Source organism: Anomaloglossus baeobatrachus, chromosome 4 (genome assembly GCF_048569485.1).
Source record: "Anomaloglossus baeobatrachus isolate aAnoBae1 chromosome 4, aAnoBae1.hap1, whole genome shotgun sequence".
In the NCBI taxonomy this organism is placed as follows: domain Eukaryota; kingdom Metazoa; phylum Chordata; class Amphibia; order Anura; family Aromobatidae; genus Anomaloglossus; species Anomaloglossus baeobatrachus.
Window position 1 is genome coordinate 242895418 of NC_134356.1, and position 22967 is coordinate 242918384.

Here is a 22967-nt window from a genome sequence, read left to right on the forward strand (position 1 = left end):
GTCTGAAATACAGTATTATAAATTATAATACAAAATACTATTCAGGGGTCAGGAATTAACATTGTGATTATATTCTCGGGGTTGACAGATGTCCACGTGTATTATATTAATACGAGATGAACATGTTACCTATATCATGTGATTTATGGCTACGGCATTACATGTGGAAATCGTTTGTCTAGCGGATACTCATGGACTATAAAGACCTGTTTCTCACAGGAAAAAGATATTTATGAGAGGACAATGAAATACTCTTTACTCAGGTCATTCCAGGAAGGAAGGGCAGATAGATAGATGGTTATTTTACATAAATAATACGATGTGGGTTCAAGAATGCAAAGTAATAGATATAAACAGGAAAAAAACAGGAGCCCTGAAAACAATACTGGTCATTTTTGCATTTCTCATTTAAAAAAATAAATAAATTCATCAAATTACCGTACATTTTTGTTATTTAAATCCATTATAAAAAATGTCAATATTGTTTATTTAACATCTATTAATTAGGTACATGGCAGGCACAATCTCACGGTATCCCATCTTCTGGACAGATCTTCTAAATTTATGGTGTATTCTGTGGTAGACCTCGTTGACACGGCAGGCAAATAATTCTATACTTCTACAGATTGCGGATGTTTAAAGAGGATGTTGGCTTCTTTTTGAGAAGAGTATTTTTTTTAGAAACAATATGGTATTAAAGGGTCAGACGGTTATATGCATTCCCCGTTATATGCATTATACAATAGAAAAAAATAAATATATATATATATATATATATATGTATGTATATACAGTATATATATATACATATATATATATACACACCCAGTATATACTGTATATATGCTGTGTGTGTAGTGTGTATGTGTGTATGTATATATATATATATATATATATATATATATATCAGGTTTAGATTGGGTGTTGACAGGATATATATATCTATATATACATATATATAAATATGTGTATATATACTGTGTGTATATATATATATATATATATATATATATATATATACTGTATATATACACAAAACGTGGTTGCAAGGTTGAGTCAGTAGTGTGTCAGAAACCTGTATGAGATTCTTTATTACTTTTACTATCTTGCTCTTCTGTCTCCTTTACTACAGTAATTTCTATCATCACTTAATATATTTGGCATGCATACCTTGTAGTCTGCACTAATCTCTAGTGGCATGGATTTGAATGAAAATGTGTTGGTATGACAATATGGTTAGAGCTTAAAGGGGTTGTCCACTACCTGGACAACGCCTTTTAAAAGTGAATACTCCCCTTGTACAATAAAAAATAATTGATATCTCTCCCACCGACACCATTCCAGAGACATCAGTGCCAGGTCAGCTAGGGCTCGTGTGAAGTTGTTATTTCAAAAAATCCCTGCAGCTAATTAGCAGTCGCTGCTTGGTGAAGGGATCATGAGCAATGTTACTCAAGCCTTGGGAGAACCACCGTCAGCATTGATGGAATAGTGATTGTGTGGGAGGTGAATACTTGTTATTTTTAATTTACAAGCTGGAGTACTAAAAGAGCGCCTGCCGCCACAAAAATGCTGTCCAATCTGCAGGCAGCATGTTATAGAGAAGGACAAGCTGGGAGGATATATGCATAGTTTTGTGAGAAAATAAACAATATAACCTGTGTTATTATCATTTAATCCTCTGCTGTTTCTTGGATTTTTGGTCCAGTGGGGGGTCCTATCAGTGACTGACAGCTAGCCCTGTATGCATACCAATACCAAGAAAGCGGTCAGTTACTGATAGGACTGTCTACTGGACCAAAAATTGCAGAAAGAGCACGGGATTAAATGATGAAAACACAAGTTATATGGAATTTTTTCTCACGAGACTAAATATCAATCTGCTCAGCTCCTTATGGCCTATAACATGATACCTGCAAATTGGACTGCATTTTCATAGTGGCAGGATCCCTTTAAATTAAAAGTGGTTGTCCGGGGAGTAGACAACCCCAATAAATCCAGTACCTGTTACATAAAGGAAACATTTGTTTCTTTTTCTCATACTACATGTTTGGACTCATGTCAGTTGCTGTTTTAACATCTAATTTCTCATTCTAATGATTAACTATTTTTATTGAACTAATATTGAACTAATTTTTTTCTAATTCTTGTTGCAGCACCAGACAGCCCCCCTGAAAACATAATATATAGAAATGTATCTTCAACAGAAATTGTTGTAACATATTCTGCACCAGTTATACCAAATGGAATAATATTATATTATACCGTATATGTAACATGGCTGAATGGCACTGTGGAAAGGGCTACAGATACATCTTATCTCTCACTGACTATTACAGGTAATTCCATAATAATGTTTTGTGTAGGAGGTAACTGACAATTTTGACATTGTGATTGTTCCTGAGGATCAATACCAGAGGCCCTTGGTCCATTAGAGTTTTCCTAAAAGTTTGCAAATTTTCATCCAATGCATATTCATAGTTCCAAAATTTATAATGGCTATACAGATGTAGTAAAAGTTATAATTACTCTTATCATGCCACATAAAGTTGTCTCATTTAAGATACTTTAACATCGAATAAGACATAGACTGGTGTAAAGGAAGGTATCAAATTATACTTTTTTGTGCCATGATATGCCAGTGCTGTTTTATCTGATGTAAATACTTTTCAACGACCACACCACCATGATTATTACCATGTATTCACAGTATTGTCATTTTAAGGTGTGTATTATATATGGACATCAGACAAATTGTACCACATGCAACTACCAACAAAAAAAGAGAAGAAACGCGATCAGACTTCTTGCTTATATGTATATATTTAAATGTTTAAACAAGTGTAGGGTAGAAAAGGGGGAAACATACAAAAGGGTGCACAAAAACCCCGGTGAAGCCCCAATTCAGGAGGTAGTATTAAAGAAAGGATGTACAGTCATCATTTAAAATAATAAATCTACTATCAATTCCACCAAAATTAGCAACCTATAGGTTATAGTACCCCATCAACGGTGATACAATAATTATTCTGAAAACAGACTGTCATCCCTCAGTTTATTTATATACTGTATTAACTGCCTCCCATATCATCCTGCACATGCAAAGATTTATCCAACAATAATTATAGCTTACCACTAGCAGGCACACCGCACACACCGGGGAATGGCACCCACCCGACGGACATTCGTTTCGATGCAGGCAGAAGCCGAAACGAACGTCCGTCAGGTGGGCGCTATTCCCCGATGTAAGCTATGATTATTGTTGGATAAATTATGCATGTGCAGGATGATATGTTTACAACATGGGAGGCAGTTATTACAGTATATAAATAAATTGAGGGTTGACAGTCTGTTTTCAGAATAATTATTGTATCACCGTTGATGGGGTATTATAACCTATAGGTTGCTAATTTTGGTGTAATTGATAGTAGATTTATTATATTGAATGACGACTGTGTATCCCTTCTTTAATACTACCTCCTGAATTGGGGCTTCACCGGGGGTTTTGTGCACTCTATTGTATGTTTCTCCCTTCTCTCCCTTACACTTGTTTAAACATTTAAATAAATACATATAAGCAAGATGTCTGATCGCGTTTCTTCTCTTTTTTTGTTGGCTGTTTTATCTGAGTCAAGATAGCCTTTAGTAGATCTGAATACCAATCAGGTTCAACATTAAAACCTTCTGCCAAATATTTTGTAGGTCCCCTTTCTGCTAGCCTGGATGCTCTTTTAACAGTTTTTCTTATTTAGACCATTTTTCTATGTACAAACCACAGCATCTGAACTTTGGAGTTCCTCTGACCCAATTGTCTAGCCATCACAATTTATCACTTCAAATCTTACACTTGTCAAGTTTTCCTGCTTTCAAAAAATCAACTTTAGGAACTGACTTGACATTTCTTACCTAATATATTACATCTATTGACAGTCCAAATTGTCATAAGATATCATGGATATTCTCTTTAAAGGGGATGTCCACTATTTGGACAAGCCCTTCCAATTTCCCATGTTTGGTCCCATTAAAATAAAAAAGTTATACTCACCTTTTTTGGCAGTGCTGTTCCATTGGTGTCAGCGCTTGCCTTCCCATAGCGCGCTTGAGGTTATGACATCACGCAAGCCACCCGCTGTCATGCACAGAGTAGAATATGTCCATATATAACGCGTTATACATGTGATCAGACCAGCGGGGGTTTGACGCACACCAAAAAAACACCACAAAAAGGGAGAAACACCATGGCTACGATACAACGGAGGTCCCTGCCACTAGGGAGAGGGATGAGGGGGTCCTGTACTCACTTCAAGCTGACTCCTGAGCTCCCTAGTGTCCCTATAAAGGTTCTTTCAGCCTTCGGGCGAGCAGGATACCTGGGTCCCTCAGCTGGCCCTAAAATCACCCTGTCTAGTGAGTAGGCCGACGAGTATACTAGACTCGCCACTCAACTAATAAACACGGAAGGAAAGGAAAGACAGATGGGGGAATAAACAGAAGTATACAAAACACCAAACTTCACCATAGCAGACGGACTCTATAGTAGCAGGTGGATGGGCACAGGAGAATACCTCAGCAGTTCCTTCCACCAGGCAGTCCAAAGTAGAAATGATTCTAACAGCAGCAGGGTCTGCTGAGAAGGATCTAGTATTTAACCTAAATGAGCGTGGACACAAAGCAGCTACTGCTGACCTGCCCTGCTCAGAGCTGCAGGTAGCAAAACTTAAATTAACTCATGAAACACCAAAGGAAAGGAAACCTCATTTAAATGAGGAGTATAGATGGGCATGGAAGGCTCCAGTCCTAAGGCTGTCACCAGTCTCAAAACAGCAGGGAAATAACCATGACACCCACCCAATCACCGCTGGCTTCTCTCCCCCTAACTGCGGACATATATGTAATCAATAAAAAGTGAGAGCTGTGGCTGGCCACTCACTTCCTCTTGTTTACTTATACGTCCAAATGTGGAGAGAGAGAAGCCAGCAGTGATTGTCCGCGTGGCTCGCTTGATGTCAAAAATGCACATGAGCCCTGGGAATGCAAGTGGGAACAGCGCCGACACAAGAGGTGAATATAAGCTGTTATTTTAATGGGGCCAAACATGTGAAATGAGAAGGGGTTGTCCAAATAGTAGACGTATCTGTAATTTTAATTCCATGTCTGATTGGTGCAGTGCTTGGTAAAGAACCCATGACCTCTCTAATGCCTTTGACCAGATCACTCTATCTTCCGTGGATTTAAATTATGAAAGAAAAAGTCAAAATCATTAGATGTATTCCTCAAAAAGCTTATTTATTAATCAAGACATTTGCAAGAAAAACAATTGCGACTTTATGGCCATAATTGGCCTTTGAAAAGGATTATATACTGTATATACAAAAAGTGTGGTTAAAGCACTATGCCACCGTTTTGTTTAGGTTTTTTTCAGCGCTGCAGTAGTGCTTTTAATCTAACATGTGTGCCCTACTCGTATACTTACTCTCCCGTGTCTTCATCTTTCACCTATGCTGATCTGTTCCCGCAATGCCATCTTGTGACCACAACTTCTGACTGGCCGTAAGTCAGAAGTTACATCACAATCTTTCAATGAAAGTCTATTAGAGCCAGAATAAGGCCACAACAAGGCCAGAACAGTGACCTCATGGCTCACTCCATGAAACACTGGAGCAGCTCGTAGGTCACAAACAGCCAGGGATCGATGGAAGTGGCGGTGATAGAAGGTGAAGATGGAGGAGGGTGAGTATAAGAGTAGAGTCAGGAAACTTAGATTTAAGCACCATTCCAGTAGTAAAAAATAAAAAAGCTGGAGTGGTGCTTTGAAATAAATGCAATGCGTGGAGCACTGACAGCTCCTGTATGACGACAAAAGATAGACTGTGCCTTTTTCACAATGAGACAATATATGACCCAATGTTTTAATGTATACAGGTTTGCGAAAACATACCAGTTACATTCTGAAAGTCTCTGCCAGTACAGTTAAAGGGGAAGGTGTGCACAGTGACGCTGTCAACATCACAACAGAGGAGGACGGTGAGCTCAGAACAAATACTTTTTCATTAAAATATTGTAGAAATAATTGTACTTCTCACTCTTTATGGTTGCTTTGCATCCCTCATTGACTTCCACGTGAACTCTGTAGCGGGCTTACATTTCTAGAGGTCTATCAAGTCTATCAAATTCCTTTTGTTTCTGTTGAAAAGCTGTATAATAGCTTTATCCAGTCACTTAAAAGATCTAATACCAGACACACATTGTGAACAACAGCGGCATTGTTTCTATAAGAGAAGCAGACCTTAATTTTCTAAAAACGTAATCTTTTATTAACCATATCAAACTGTGTTAGGGATACCTCTATGAGCTGGACGGGCTTTTATATGACATACAGTAGCATTGCCTATACTGCATACTGTGAGAAGTACTAGAATGGTGGGGCTTTTAAGAATAGACATAACTATTAGGGATGATCGAATACTTCAAATATTCGGCTTCACGAATATCCAACGAATAGGTCGCCGCTATGCAAATATTCGGTGCGCAATGTAAGTCTATGGGAAGCCCGAATAGTTCCGAATAGTTGTTATTCGGGTTTCCAATAGACTTACATTGCGCATCAAATATTCACGAATAGTTAAATAGCGGCAACCTATTCGGAAAATATTCGCAAAGCTGAATATTTGATGTATTTGATCATCCCTAATAACTATAAATGTTCCTGATCACTAACAAGAAACAACGTTCTCTTAATCCAGCCATATACATTAGATGGTTTTTGAGCGAGCGATGGATTGGCTGATTATTCGACCATCAGCCAGCTCTCCAATACACAGAAGTGCTCATTCGACTGAGTGCTTCTATGAGAAAGCTGTTGCCGACATGTTTAGCCACGACTTACTGTATCTCTGAAGAGACAATCGGTCTTGTCAGATCGATATTTCTCCCAAAGCCCCATGGCTTCCACACACATTAGACTATGGAGGCAAGGAAGAAAGGGGTTAAATCCGTGCTGCAGTGTTGAATAAAGAGAGGATCAAATGAGGAGCAATAACATGATTTTTATTTCTATGCATTTTGGAGCACAGAGCTCCGTCTTCATGAAAAAAATCACTGACTTACATCTCTGATCATTGCCATCACGTTACTGCTCCTCATCTGATCCTCTCTTCATTCCACACGGGCGCGCGGATTTTACCCCTTTCTTCTTTGCTTCCTTTATCTATCCTTGACATGGTCTGCAGCAGCCGGTGTGTACTTTCCATGCCCGGTATAGAAGTGACTATGACTTGCACAACTACTCCACGTGAGAAAATTCCTGTATTAAACTTATCTGGTTCCACCAGCATAAGACCCTATTTTGCGCCTTTTTTGTATTTCGAGCATCTACCTATATATACTGTGAGGTAGCGTGGTCGGCTGCACGGCAGAAGACACGGGATCCAGGCACCAATGGTCACAGGACACGGTTTATTGCACAAACAAAGTCCCAAACAGCACACAACACGTTCCGGAATGTCCTCCTCCTGGACCAAAAAGCCAGGTTCCAGAAATGGCTCACATGTGTTTCTTTGCCAGAAACTCAGGGAGTTGTATTCACTCCCTCACACTAGGGGCCCACGCCCATGTTCCTGTTTCCTTTTAACCCTCCTTTCAGCCTGCAGGGAAACAGCATTAACCCTGGAGTGGAGTTGCTTTCTATACATGGAGGGAGCACAACCGGGGCGAGACGTACCGGCCGTCATAGACAACCCCGGTCACAGTCTCACATACCCCCCCCTCAGTTCAAGCGTGCGGGGTTGAACTCCCGCCATCAAACATGGGCCGAGGGACAAGGCATCGGCGTTGCCCTGCAACCTACCGGCCCGGTGTTCAACCGTAAACCAGAAGTTCTGCAGAGAAAGGAACCACCGGGTAACCCGGGCATTCCGTTCCTTGACGGACCTCATCCAGACCAGCGGAGAGTGATCAGTCACCAAGCGAAACTGCCGTCCCAGCAGGTAATAGCGTAGGGACTCCAAGGCCCACTTGATCGCCAGGCACTCCTTCTCCACTACGCTATAATTCCGCTCGGGAGGGGTGAGCTTCCTACTTAAGAAGGTGACGGGGTGTTCCTCCCCCTGAACCACCTGAGACAGCACTGCCCCCAGGCCGACCTCAGAGGCGTCAGTCTGTACCACGAACTCCTTCCGGAAATCAGGGTTGACAAGAACGGGCTGTCCGCACAGGACCCCCTTCAGGGCCCGGAAGGAGTCCTCGGCCTGCGGAGTCCAGCGCACCATGACGGACTTATTGCCTTTGAGAAGGTCCGTCAAGGGGGCTGATAGTCCCACAAAATTTTTTACAAACCTCCTGTAGTACCCCACGATACCCAGGAAGGCCCTAACCTGCTTCGTGGTCAGGGGTCTAGGCCACTTCTGGATCACCTCAACTTTGTTAATTTGGGGCTTAATCACTCCTTGGCCTATTACGTAGCCCAAGTAGCGGGCTTCCGTGAGCCCCAACGCACATTTCTTGGGATTGGCAGTCAATAAGGCTGTTCGGAGCGCGTCCACCACCGCTTGTACCTGTTCCAAGTGGGTCTGCCACTCGGAGCTGTAAATAATGATGTCATCAAGGTACGCTGATGCATACGCCTGGTGGGGTTCCAGCACCAAGTCCATCAACCTCTGGAACGTGGCCGGAGCGCCATGTAACCCAAAAGGCAAGACAACATAGTGGAAGAGACCCTCCGGCGTAACAAAAGCGGTTTTCTCCTTGGCGGACTCCATCAGTGGCACCTGCCAGTACCCCTTGGTCAGGTCGAGCGTGGTGAAATATCGCGCCTGTCCCATCCTATCAATCAGCTCATCCACCCGGGGCATGGGGTAGAGATCGAACTTGGATATTTCGTTCAATCTCCTAAAGTCATTGCAGAACTTTAAGGAGCCATCAGGTTTTGGTATTAGGACAATGGGACTAGCCCATTCACTCCGGGATTTTTCGATGACCCCAAGGCGTAGCATTGTCTTCACTTCCTCTGATATGGATTGTCTTCGAGCCTCCGGCACCCGGTATGGCTTCAGGCGTACCTTCAGGTGAGGCTCGGTGACAATGTCATGTCGTATCAGACTAGTCCTACCAGGCAGCTCGGAAAAGACATCGGGGTTCTGCTGAACCAGCCGTCTGGCCTCTCGCCTCTGTTGCTTGGTGAGGGCTTCTCCAATCCTTACTTCCGGTTCGTCCTCTCCGGAGGCCGCTGGAGCCGGGTTTGAACGACCCGAAGAGGAGAGAGATGGGGGAAAATCAACCATTAGGCTTTCCGGTTCCTGCCAAGGTTTTAACAGGTTGACATGGTATATTTGTTCAGGTTTCCGCCTACCGGGCTGCAATACCTTATAGTTGACCACCCCGATTCTTTCCTTTATCTCGTAGGGGCCTTGCCACTCAGCCAGGAATTTACTCTCTGCCGTGGGGACCAATACCAACACCCGATCCCAGGGGGTTAAAGGTCCGCACGGTGGCTTGTCTATTGTAGCGGCCGCTTTGCGCGGCCTGAGCCTCCTGTAAATGCTCCTTCACAATTGGCATGACCGCGCTTATGCGGTTCTGCATTCCTAAAATGTGTTCAATCACACTTTTATGGGGGGTGGGCTCCTGCTCCCATGTTTCCTTTGCCAGGTCCAACAATCCCCGGGGATGTCGCCCGTATAACAACTCAAAAGGCGAAAACCCTGTGGATGCCTGTGGCACCTCTCGGATGGCAAACATCAAATAGGGAAGCATCATATCCCAGTCTTTCCCGTCTTTGGAAATCACCCTTTTGAGCATGGTTTTTAGGGTTTTATTGAATCGCTCCACTAAACCGTCCGTTTGAGGATGATACACAGACGTACGCAACTGCTTGATCTGGAGTAGCCGGCATAGCTCTTTGGTCACTTTAGACATGAATGGGGTCCCCTGATCCGTAAGGATCTCCTTGGGCAACCCCACCCGGCAGAACATAGCAAACAACTCCCGAGCTATAAGCTTCGCCGCAGTATATCTGAGAGGTATCGCCTCTGGATACCGGGTGGCATAGTCAACGATCACTAGGATGTGTTGGTGCCCTTGAGCGGACTTTACGAGGGGCCCCACCAGATCCATCCCTATCCGTTCAAAAGGGACTTCTATAATGGGTAACGGTACCAACGGACTGCGAAAGTGGGCCAGGGGTGCGGTAAGCTGACACTCCGGGCAGGTTTCGCAGAACCGTTTTACCTCCCCAAAGACCTCGGGCCAATAGAACCTTTGCAATATTCGCTCCTGCGTTTTCTTGACCCCCTAGGTGGCCACTCATCAGGTGTTTATGAGCCAAGTCGAGGACCCGCCGGCGATACGGCTGGGGCACCACCAACTGCTCTACCCCCACGCCCCGTATTTCATCTACCCTGTAGAGTAAATCCTGCTTAAGAGCGAAATGGGGGTACCTTACCTGGGCATCGGGCAGCTGTGCCACCCCGTCAACCACTGTCACCCGACTCCGGGCATGTATTAATGTAGGGTCCTGGAGTTGGGCTGTCCCAAACGTATCCGGGGATGCCACCAACTCCGTCCGGGATGGGCTCGACCATCTCAGCCTCTCCTGCCAATACCTCTAGGGGTGACCTATCGGGTTCACATTCTGTCCCTATCATGGGGACCCCTACGGCAGGCGTCCCGGATTCGGGATTGTCAGGCTCAGGTCCCGGACTGTCCAATACCTGAGGGGACTTAGGAGGCCCCTTCCATAGAGTCCAAAAATACGGCAGATCCCTTCCTAGGATCACGTCATAGGGAAGAGTGTTCATAAGTCCCACCTCATGTTGCACCTGACCGCAGGGTGCTGTGATGGTGACAACCCCCGTGGGATAGTCTTGGCAGTCCCCATGTATGCAAACCACCCCCACTTACGTCCTGTGGCCTTTACTTCAGCCATTAGGGTTGATCGCACAAGGGTCACTAAGCTTCCGGAATCCAACAAGCCTGTAACCGGACATCCATTCACCTGTATTTTGCACAAGTGGGGCTCAGTCTCCGGGGAGACAAGGTCCGCGGTACACACCGCCTGAGCATACATTGAACCCCGCCGGGTAACCCCACAATCCATGGGCTCCGTGGTGAGTGGACACTGGGCTTCCATATGTCCCACCCGCTGGCACTGCCAACATCTAATAGAGAAGGAAACCCCATTGACGAGTTGTCGTTTAGGGTACATAGCCTTCCGGACCTCAGGGACGGCGGGCGCGGCCTCAGACGGGACGGTAGTGGACTCCCGCACCGGTGTCAGCGGTGGGTCCTTGGCCCGAGGCTTGGAGGGGCCGGACTGACGGGCGGCACGCAAAGTCTCAGTGTCCCATATCAAGTCCTGTGTAGGCACATGCCGCTCCACCAGGCACACTAATTGGTCCAGGGTACTTGGGTCGCCCTGTCCTACCCACCGTTGAATGGTGACGGGTAAAGTGCACATAAAGCGATCAACCACTACCCTCTCCACCATTTGCGTAGGGCTCAGAGTGTCAGGCTGCAACCACTTTTTTACCAGATGCAACAAGTCATAGGCCTGGGAGCGTACGGGTTTGACTTCCTCATAGAACCACTGATTTACCCGCTGAGCCCGTACATAGGTATTCACCCCCAACCGAGCAAGTATTTCGGCTTTCAGGGTCTCATATTCTATGGCGTCCTCGGTACAGAGGTCCAGGTACGCTTTTTGGGGCTCCCCCGTCAGATAGGGCGACAATACCTCAGCCCACTGGGGGGTCGGCAGCTTCTCCCGCTCGGCCACCCGCTCAAACACCGCCAGGAACGCTTCCACATCATCCCCCGGGGTCATCTTTTGCAACGCTTGTCTCACCGCTTTCCGGACGCTGTCGTCGTCACCCGGTCCCGGGGTTGTTGCTGCCGGTCCGGCACGGATCGACTTGGCCAGCAGAACCATCTGTTCTTGGTGCCTTTGTTCCTGCAATTGCAAGGAGTGCTGGTGCTGTTGCTGCTGACGATCCAACGACCGGAGCAGGTGTGCATTAGCCTGAGCCAGCTGCTTTAGTATGTCCTCCATGGCGTCGCCAGGTTTGGGCTGTAGTATAGCCGCTCGAATCCAGGACATGCGCTACTGGGTCACCAGGGATGGATGCTACACCTCACCGGGCTGGCATGCCCGCGTTCTCCACCATCTGTGAGGTAGCGTGGTCGGCTGCGCGGCAGAAGACACGGGATCCAGGCACCAATGGTCCCAGCACACGGTTTATTGCACAAACAAAGTCCCAAACAGCACACAACACGTTCTGGAATGTCCTCCTCCTGGACCAACAAGCCAGGTTCCAGAAATGGCTCACATGTGTTTCTTTGCCAGAAACTCAGGGAGTTGTATTCACTCCCTCACACTAGGGGCCCACGCCCATGTTCCTGTTTCCTTTTAACCCTCCTTTCAGCCTGCAGGGAAACAGCATTAACCCTGGAGTGGAGTTGCTTTCTATACATGGAGGGAGCACAACTGGGGCGAGACGTACCGGCCGTCATAGACAACCCCGGTCACAGTCTCACAATACGCTAGACTGTTGGCCTAACTTGTCAATATCAATGGGTTCTGCCATCATTGGTCTAATATGTATGGGGGTTTTAGAGTATGTTTATACATAGAATATTTGCTGTGGATATTTCCACATCAACTTACATGCAATAGAATGCATATATCATATGCAGATTTTTGTGGCAAACGTGCCAGAGATTTCATGCTTTCTATTGCAAAGGACAAAAATTGAATTGAATCCTGCACAATTTGTAAGATGAAATTTTCAGCAACATGTAGATGAGAGTTGTTGAAATCTCATCCATTTAGTTAGTACTGTAAGGGGCACTTTGCACACTGCGACATCGCAGGTGCGATGTCGGTGGGGTCAAATTGAAAATGACGCACTTCCGGCATCGCATGCGACATCGCAGTGTGTAAAGGCTGGATGATACGATTAACGAGCGCAAAAGCGTCGTAATCGTATCATCGGTGCAGCGTCGGCGTAATCCATGATTACGCTGACGCGACGGTCCGATGTTGTTCCTCGCTCCTGCGGCTGCACACATCGCTGTGTGTGAAGTCACAGGAGCGAGGAACGTCTCCTACCGGCCTCACTGCGGCTTCCGTAGGATATGCGGAAGGAAGGAGGTGGGCAGGATGTTTACATCCTGCTCATCTCCGCCCCTCCGCTCTGATTGGCCGCCTGCCGTGTGACGTCGCAGTGACGCCGCACGACCCGCCCCCTTAACAAGGAGGCGGGTCGCCGGCCACAGGGACGTCGCACGGCAGGTGAGTGTGTGTGTGAAGCTGGCGTAGCGATAACTTTCGCTACGCCAGCTATCACCACATATCGCTGCTGCGACGGGGGCGGGCACTATCGCACTCGGCATCGCAGCATCGGCCTGCGATGTCGCAGTGTGCAAAGTGCCCCTAAGTGCTGCATGCCAATCCACAAATAAAATCCACTGCAAATATGCAACATATGTTTAAAATTGCCAATATTCAAAATGTCAAAGTTAAAGGTCAGCTCTGGAGTAAAGCCCGCAGATGTTAAAAATAAGTTATATTTTATGTACCTAAAAATTCTGTACTAATTTGTAGAAAAAGATGAGTTAGAAACGTTCACCACATTATGTATCGTTAACTTAATTTCCAATCTACAAGCATGGCCTCCTACAAGTTATGAATGGTTATGGGACTGCAGGATGCAGAAGATATATTTGACATATGTATTATTTTCTGTTTTAATAATGTGGCGTCAGAGTGTGTTATATGTTGGGTAGCGTGGAATGGTTTAAGCCCTGCATGCAATCCCATATTTTTATGATCTCTCAATGTTATGCCCAGCAGGAATTTTCCCACCTCTTGAAGCTTGAAATAATTATTTCCAGCTTTCTTCCCCCAGTGGAATTGTGTTGCAAATTACTTTATTTTTACATGCATTCACACCTATAAAACAGATTTTTTTTCTTTTATTGGAACAAAAAATATAACGGCCCAGAATTTGTAGAATATATTAAGCAAAGGGCTGTGGTATGCCTCCTGATCTGTGTTCTCATGAAATCGTACTTTCCATTGAATCACAGAAACAGATGTGTTAATACTACCATGAAAAATTGTCCTTCATTTTTGTAGCCAAGAAAGTAACACAGTCTTATTGGAGCCGGTAGTGTTCAAATACCTGTTCATGGATTTTTTAATCTTTCCTTTCATTGGATGGTTCGAGCCAAGTGTGTCAGTTTTCATTCACGTAATATTCTGTTCTTACAGCACCCTCTACTCCTCCTCGCTTCCTCGCTGTGAGTCAGTTATCCAGCACACTGGTGAGGTTATCATGGCTACCACCTCTTGAGCCAAATGGAATTATACTTTTCTACACACTTTATCTCTGGTAAGACAAACACATGCTATGAGATTTCTCATTTTATTAGGACATGCTATACAGTATATCTACAGTACCTGCGTACTATTATTCAGAGTATTAATATATTTCGGGTTCATTGGCCCAATTCATCAATTGCTGTTGTCATTTTATTATCTTGTATTTCTTTTTACACTTTTGGATTTTGGGCATCACAAATGATGACTAAGGGTACCGTCACACTTTAGCGATGCTCCAGCGATCCCACTAGTGATCTGACCTGGTCAGGATCGTTGGTGCGTCGCTACATGGTCGCTGGTGAGCTGTCAATCAGGCAGATCTCACCAGCGACCAGTGACCAGCCCCCAGCCAGCAGCGATGCGTGGAAGCGATGCTGCGCTTGGTAACTAAGGTAAATATCGGGTAACCAAGCAAAGCACTTCGCTTGGTTACCCGATATTTACCTTGGTTACCAGTGCACACCGCTTAGCGCTGGCTCCCTGTTCTTCTAACCAGAGTACACATCGGGTTAATAAGCAAACCGCTTTGCTTATTTACCCGATATGTACTCCGGCTTTGTGTGCAGGGAGCAGGGAGCCAGCGCTGGCAGCCTCAGAGCGTCGTATGCTAGTAACCAAGGTAAATATCGGGTAACCAAGCAAAGGGCTTCGCTTGGTTACCCGATATTTACCTTGGTTACAGCTTACCGCAGGCTGCCAGAAGCCGGCTCCCTGCTCCCTGCACATTCAGATCGTTGCTCTCTCGCTGTCAAAGACAGCGATGTGTGCTTCACAGTGGGAGAGCAACGTCCAAAAAATAAACCAGCACTGTGTGTAACGAGCAGCGATTTCACAGCAGGGGCCAGATCGCTGCTCAGTGTCACACACAGCGAGATCGCTAATGAGGTAACTGTTGCGTCACCAAAAACATGACTCAGCAGCGATCTCGCTAGCGATCTCGCTATGTGAGAAGTACCCCTTAGCCTAAACATCTTAATAACCAGAACCACATTCCAAATGCCGAACAAAAAAGGAAAAAACAGATTCAAACAAGTAACATTAAATGAAAAAAGTTGAAAATGAATTGATGACTAAGAACTGGAATGCACTAATTGGCTGTGGATCTCTTCTTGACCTGAATTTGCCAGCCTCATAGGCGCATACCTGAAGCCGCTGGTCTGTGCATTATGGTTAATACTTGAACCATGAAAAGAGATATGCAACTCCAGCCTAAGGTGCAAATAAAAAAGTCACTATTAGAAACCACTTCATTCCAAAAAAGGCACAAAAGTAATGTTGAATAGGAAACAATGTTTTTTTACCCATCCTCCCATAGCCATCAAATTTCATCTTGGAGATCTTCAGCTCTGAAACATTTTACAAGTGCATCTCAATAAATTAGAATATCATCAAAAAGTTAATTTATTTCAGTAATTCCATACAAAAAGTGAAACACATACAGTATATTATATAGAGTCATTACACACAGAGTGATCTATTTCAAGTGTTTATTTCTGTTAAAGGGAACCTGTTAGGTCCCATATGCGTTCTGACCTACAAGCAGGGTGATGTGTGGCCTAGAAATCCCTTCCTACCCATCCCTGTGTTGTAATATTGTGTAATATAAATGTATAAAAAAAGTTTTATTATTTACATGTTCCCTATGTAAATGATCAGAGGCTCTAGTAGGGTGTTGCATCGCACCGTGGGTGTTTGCATGCTTTCCGTGGTATCACGCCCCTGTTGGCATGATACCATGGATATACATGAGCGATGTCACTGTCAGCTCATTGAGATCCCTTGCTTGCCATTCCTGCAGCCTTATTATCTGGGTGCTTGCTTCTCGGCTTCAGACTCGCACTGCGCATGCTCAGAAGACTACTTCGGTTCCAACCATGCGTAGAGCGCGTCTGAAGCTGACAAGCGAGCACCTGGGGAATGGCAAGTGCACGCACGCGAAATCTCAAGGAGCTGACGGTGACGTCGCTTATGTAAATCCATGGTATCACGCCCACAGGAGAGTGATACCATGGATAGCATGCAAACACCCAAGGGGCAATGCAACACCCTGGGGATTAGTGCCTCTGATCATTCACATAGGGAACATGTAAGTAATAAAATGTTTTTTTTTATACATTCATATTACACAATATTACAACACAGGGATGGTTAGGAAGGGGTTTCTAGGCCACACATCACCCTGCTTGTAGATTATACCACATATGGGATTATATGATGATTGTCTAGACCTAAACCCTATTGAGCATCTGTGGGGCATCCTCAACCTGAAGGTGGAGGAGAGCAAGGTCTCTAACATCCGCCAGCTCCGTGAGGAGTCCAGCGGCTCCTGTCAAGCTCTAGTGAACTCCATGCCCAAGAGAGTTAAGGCAGTGCTAGAAAATAATGGTGGCCACACAAAATTTTGACACTTTGGATACAATTTGTCCATTTTTACTTTGGGTGTACTCACGTTTGTTGCCAGCTGTTTAGACATTAATGAATGTTTGTTGAGTTATTTAGAGGGCACACCAAATATATACTGTTATACAAGCTGTACAGTAACTATTTTACATTAAATCAAAATGTCATATCATCAGTGTTATCCTGTGAAAATATATAATAAAATATTTACAAAATGTGAGGTACATACTCACGTTTGTGATATACTATATATGCACTGTACTGTATACATATGGTTAAAAGGTAGACCTGCCTCTGCAGGGAGCGCTATGTCTGCAGCAGCTTGCACAGGAACAGTGTAAGGTCTGTGAAAGTAGCCCCACCCACACAGTAAGCCACACCCACCATTCAGTTTTCGGCTTAAATGTCACTTTTGGTGCTCATAGCTCAGTAAATCTCCTTCTCAGATTTGTAAATTATTTGATTTCATATGATTTATAAGAATTTAGTCAATCTCCCTTAATATTTGTACTTTTATCTGCACTGTCCGTACTCCGAAATAACACTTACGTTTCTCCTTTTTATGTCCTAGGGATGAAATAACCAACAAAACTGTTAATATTGAAGATACTTCAGTGGACTTTAGGGATTTTGAAAGCAATCATGAATACAGTGCATACGTCACATCCAGCACTAGGTTTGGGGATGGAAATGTGAAAAGTGACATTTTAAGATTTAAAACTCTAGAAGGAGGTACATAGTAAATGCATACTACGCTTTATACCAGGTCTCCCTACAGAGCTTTCATTCCCCTACAGTAATTCTGACAATGTTTTACAAATAAAAATAGCAGTTATGTTGGCGCAAGCACTACTGATTGCACATCAACGCCTGCATTTCTGCAGCATACAGTACTTGTTGTTGACCATAAAAGAAGGAGTAACTGCCTCATACTCATTAGAGTAGAGATAGCAGAAAGTACTGATATCGGCAGTATCGGCCAACGGACTAATGGCACTCTAAGGCACTCTGCATGTCACTGCATAGATTATGTCACAGAAGAGAAGGATCTGACCTGCTGAATCCTGGCAGTCAATCCTTTTATTATCTTTGGATATAAATTCTAATAAAGAACACATGAGTGTATGACCAAATTGAACATTCTTGTATATGCGGAAGGCAATAGAGATAGCTGGCAGCCAACAGTTTTCTAATATGTATAGCAGCTGCAAAGCACCATGCCAGCATTTTTATATATATATATATATATATATATATATATATATATATATATATATATATATATACAGTTAGGTCCAGAAATATTTGGACAGTGACACAAGTTTTGTTATTTTAGCTGTTTACAAAAACATGTTCAGAAATACAATTATATATATAATATGGGCTGAAAGTGCACACTCCCAGCTGCAATATGAGAGTTTTCACATCCAAATTGGAGAAAGGGTTTAGGAATCATAGCTCTGTAATGCATAGCCTCCTCTTTTTCAAGGGACCAAAAGTAATTGGACAAGGGACTCTAAGGGCTGCAATTAATTCTGAAGGCGTCTCCCTCGTTAACCTGTAATCAATTAAGTAGTTAAAAGGTCTGGGGTTGATTACAGGTGTGTGGTTTTGCATTTGGAAGCTGTTGCTGTGACCAGACAACATGCGGTCTAAGGAACTCTCAATTGAGGTGAAGCAGAACATCCTGAGGCTGAAAAAAAAGAAAAAATCCATCAGAGAGATAGCAGACATGCTTGGAGTAGCAAAATCAACAGTCGGGTACATTCTGAGAAAAAAGGAATTGACTGGTGAGCTTGGGAACTCAAAAAGGCCTGGGCGTCCACGGATGACAACAGGGGTGGATGATCGCCGCATACTTTCTTTGGTGAAGAACCTGTTCACAACATCAACTGAAGTCCAGAACACTCTCAGTGAAGTAGGTGTATCTGTCTCTAAGTCAACAGTAAAGAGAAGACTCCATGAAAGTAAATACAAAGGGTTCACATCTAGATGCAAACCATTCATCAATTCCAAAAATAGACAGGCCAGAGTTAAATTTGCTGAAAAACACCTCATGAAGCTAGCTCAGTTCTGGAAAAGTATTCTATGGACAGATGAGACAAAGATCAACCTGTACCAGAATGATGGGAAGAAAAAAGTTTGGAGAAGAAAGGGAACGGCACATGATCCAAGGCACACCACATCCTCTGTAAAACATGGTGGAGGCAATGTGATGGCATGGGCATGCATGGCTTTCAATGGCACTGGGTCACTTGTGTTTATTGATGACATAACAGCAGACAAGAGTAGCCGGATGAATTCTGAAGTGTACACGGGATATACTTTCAGCCCAGATTCAGCCAAATGCCGCAAAGTTGATCGGACGGCGCTTCATAGTACAGATGGACAATGACCCCAAGCATACAGCCAAAGCTACCCAGGAGTTCATGAGTGCAAAAAAGTGGAACATTCTGCAATGGCCAAGTCAATCACCAGATCTTAACCCAATTGAGCATGCATTTCACTTGCTCAAATCCAGACTTAAGACGGAAAGACCCACAAACAAGCAAGACCTGAAGGCTGCGGCTGTAAAGGCCTGGCAAAGCATTAAGAAGGAGGAAACCCAGCGTTTGGTGATGTCCATGGGTTCCAGACTTAAGGCAGTGATTGCCTCCAAAGGATTCGCAACAAAATATTGAAAATAAAAATATTTTGTTTGGGTTTGGTTTATTTGTCCAATTACTTTTGACCTCCTAAAATGTGGAGTGTTTGTAAAGAAATGTGTCCAATTCCTACAATTTCTATCAGATATTTTTGTTCAAACCTTCAAATTAAACGTTACAATCTGCACTTGAATTCTATTGTAGAGGTTTCATTTCAAATCCAATGTGGTGGCATGCAGAGCCCAACTCGCGAAAATTGTGTCACTGTCCAAATATTTCTGGACCTAACTGTATATTCTTTCAGCATTTATTAATTTACCACTGGAGTGGTGCCACTATTCTAAGGTTATTGCACTTACTCTCATACTTAGCAGCCATCATCTTCATCTTTTATTGGTGCTTCAGTTGTTTGCGAACTGCCGGATCACTGCAGTGTTTGCAGGTTGATCCAAAATTCACAGCTCAATGCAAGTCTATGTGAGCCAGAAAGAGGCTCTCATAAACTTTCATTGAGAATACGTGATTGTTACCTCTGACGTCCGGTAACTCAGAAGTTGCTGTCACAAGATGGTGGATCAGGACTGGAGCAGTGCCGAAGAGAAATTGAAACATAATTAAAGAAGCATTACTATCTTTGAAAATATATATATATTTTTTTTTTTAATTTCTCTAAAAACTAAACACTTAAGACCTGATTCATGAAGGGTTTTTTTCTCCAGTTTTCTGGCATAAAACACTTTTTAAATGTCACAAAATTTGTGCACAACTTGAAGGTGTGCAAAAATTTAGAAATTTTTATATTTATGTCTGAGCAAGCTCCTCCAAAGTGGGTGTGTTTGGGGAGGGAAGAGGCATAGTAAGGTCTGCACAGCAAATTTAATATTCAAACTCTTTAACGCTATGTCCGCATGCTGCATCTTTGTGGTGACCACAAAACTGCACCCTGTGGTCAGAAAACCGCAGCCTGTGGTCACAAAAACGCATCCCAAACCACATGCGTTTACCATGTGTTTTTGATGCATTTTTGACAATGCGTTTTCTCTGACGCCTCATTGGGGGACACAGGACCATGGGTGTTATGCTGCTTATCCATTGGAGGACACTAAGTAGATGCAAAGATGTTAGCTCCTCCCCTGCAGTATACACCCCCTGGCTCAGCCAGGCTACTTCAGTTTTAGCTTAGTGTCTAAAGGAGGCACATCTCTGCAGACTACTGCAGCAAGAATTTTTTGTTTTTAGAGGGCGACGGTTTCCTTTGGGGACCGATTTCTCAAAACCATCAACAGGCGGGAACGCGGAGTGTAGCCTCCCCGTACACCCTCCTGCGACACTGGATCCTGGGCTGTTACTCATTGGACAACGGGTCTGATGGCACCGATTTTTCCACAGCCCAGAGCCGATAACAAACTTCCTCCCTCTGGCAGGCTCTGAGTTGATACACGCTCTGCACCAAGTGTGACCAGACACAGCAGGCGTCAGAATCTCCACACTGGAGCTGAAGTGAGATCCTCCCTGACAGGAATTGTAGCTAAGGAATCCTCCCTGACAGGAATTGTAGCTAAGGAATCCTCCCTGATAGTGATGAGCGAGTATGCTTGTTACTACTCGGTACTCGCACGAGTATCACTGTACTCGGGCTACTCGGCGGGTACCGAGTAATTTTGCAATACTCGTGCTTTACTCGTGGTCTTCATCCCTGCATGTTGGCGCTCTTTTGAGAGCCAGCCCTCATGCAGGGATTGGCTGGCAGACCACTGCAATGCCACAGCCCTGTTAGTTGTGGAATTGCAGTGATTGGCCGGCCTGCACAGCGTGACCGAGCCTTTATACCGGCCGGCGCGCTGTGCTCTGTACACAGCCATCTCATATTCCCTGCTTTCCACGCCCACAGGCGCCTATGATTGGTTGCAGTGAGACACGCCCCCACGCTGAGTGACAGGTGTCACACTGCACCCAATCACAGCAGCCGGTGGGCGGGTCTATACTGTGCAGTAAAATAAATAAATAAATAATTAAAAAAAACGGCGTGCGGTCCCCCCAATTTTAATACCAGCCAGATAAAGCCATACAGCTGAAGGCTGGTATTCTCAGGATGGGGAGCTCCACGTTATGGGGAGCCCCCCACCCTAACAATATCAGTCAGCAGCTGCCCAGAATTGCCGCATACATTATATGCGACAGTTCTGGGGCTGTACCCGGCTCTTCCCGATTTACCCTAGTGCGTTGGCAAATCGGGGTAATAAGGAGTTAATGGCAGCCCATAGCTGCCACTAAATCCTAGATTAATCATGTCAGGCGTCTCCCCGAGAAACCTTCCATGATTAATCTGTAAATTACAGTTAAAAAACACACACCCGAAAAATCCTTTATTAGAAATAAAAAACACTAACAAAGTCCCTCATTACCAATTTATTAACCCCGACAAACCCTCCATGTCCGGCGTACTCCACGGACTCCGGCGTCGCGTCCAGCTCTGCTGCATGGAAGTGACAGGAGCTGCAGAAGACACCGCCGTTCCTGTCACCTCCACGCAGCTAATGAAGGGAATAGCGCGATCAGCTGCTGTCAGTCAGGTAACTCCCGGCCACCGCTGGATCCAGCGGTGGCCGCGATTAACCTCAGTGACAGCAGCTGATCGCTATACTCACCTCAGTTGGTGCATGGAGCTGACTGGAGCGGCGGTGAGTAGCGCGATCAGCTGAGCTGTCACTGAGGTTACCCGCGGCCACCGCTGCATCCACCGCTGGATCCAGGTAACCTCAGTGACAGCTCAGCTGATCGCGCTACTCATCTCATTAGCTGCGTGGAGGTGACCGGAGCGGCGGTGAGTAGCGCGATCAGCTGAGCTGTCACTGAGGTTACCCGCGGCCACCGCTGCATCCACCGCTGGATCCAGGTAACCTCAGTGACAGCTCAGCTGATCGCTATACTCATCTCATTAGCTGCATGGAGGTGACCGGAGCGGCGGTGTATTCTGCAGCTCCTGTCACTTCCATGCAGCAGAGCTGGACGCGACGCTGGAGGACTGTGGAGTACGCCGGACATGGAGGGTTTGTTGGGGTTAATAAATTGGTAATGAGGGACTTTGTTAGTGTTTTTTATTTCTAATAAAGGATTTTTCGGGTGTGTGTGTTTTTTAACTGTAATTTACAGATTAATCATGGAAGGAATCTCGGGGAGACACCTGACATGATTAATCTAGGATTTAGTGGCAGCTATGGGCTGCCATTAACTCCTTATTACCCCGATTTGCCAACGCACTAGGGTAAATCGGGAAGAGCCGGGTACAGCTCCAGAACTGTCGCATATAATGTATGCGGCAATTCTGGGCGGCTGCTGACTGATATTGTTAGGGTGGGGGGCTCCCCATAACGTGGAGCTCCCCATCCTGAGAATACCAGCCTTCAGCCGTATGGCTTTATCTGGCTGGTATTAAAATTGGGGGGACCGCACGCCGTTTTTTTTAATTATTTAATTATTTATTTCACTGCACAGTATACACACACCGGCTGCTGTGATTGGGTGCAGTGAGACAGCTGTCACTC

At 44.8% G+C, this 22967-nt stretch overlaps 1 protein-coding gene across 1 annotated transcript in view; it reads left to right on the forward strand.

Moving 5' to 3' along the window:
* PTPRQ (protein tyrosine phosphatase receptor type Q) overlaps window positions 1-22967 on the forward strand; it is an 855789-nt gene that overhangs the window by 493348 nt on the left and 339474 nt on the right. Inside the window, exons 34-37 of the mRNA XM_075342420.1 lie at window positions 2157-2339; window positions 5923-6024; window positions 14267-14387; window positions 17349-17509. Of these exons, the coding sequence (XP_075198535.1) occupies window positions 2157-2339; window positions 5923-6024; window positions 14267-14387; window positions 17349-17509 (567 nt within the window). The remainder of the gene's footprint in view (window positions 1-2156; window positions 2340-5922; window positions 6025-14266; window positions 14388-17348; window positions 17510-22967) is intronic.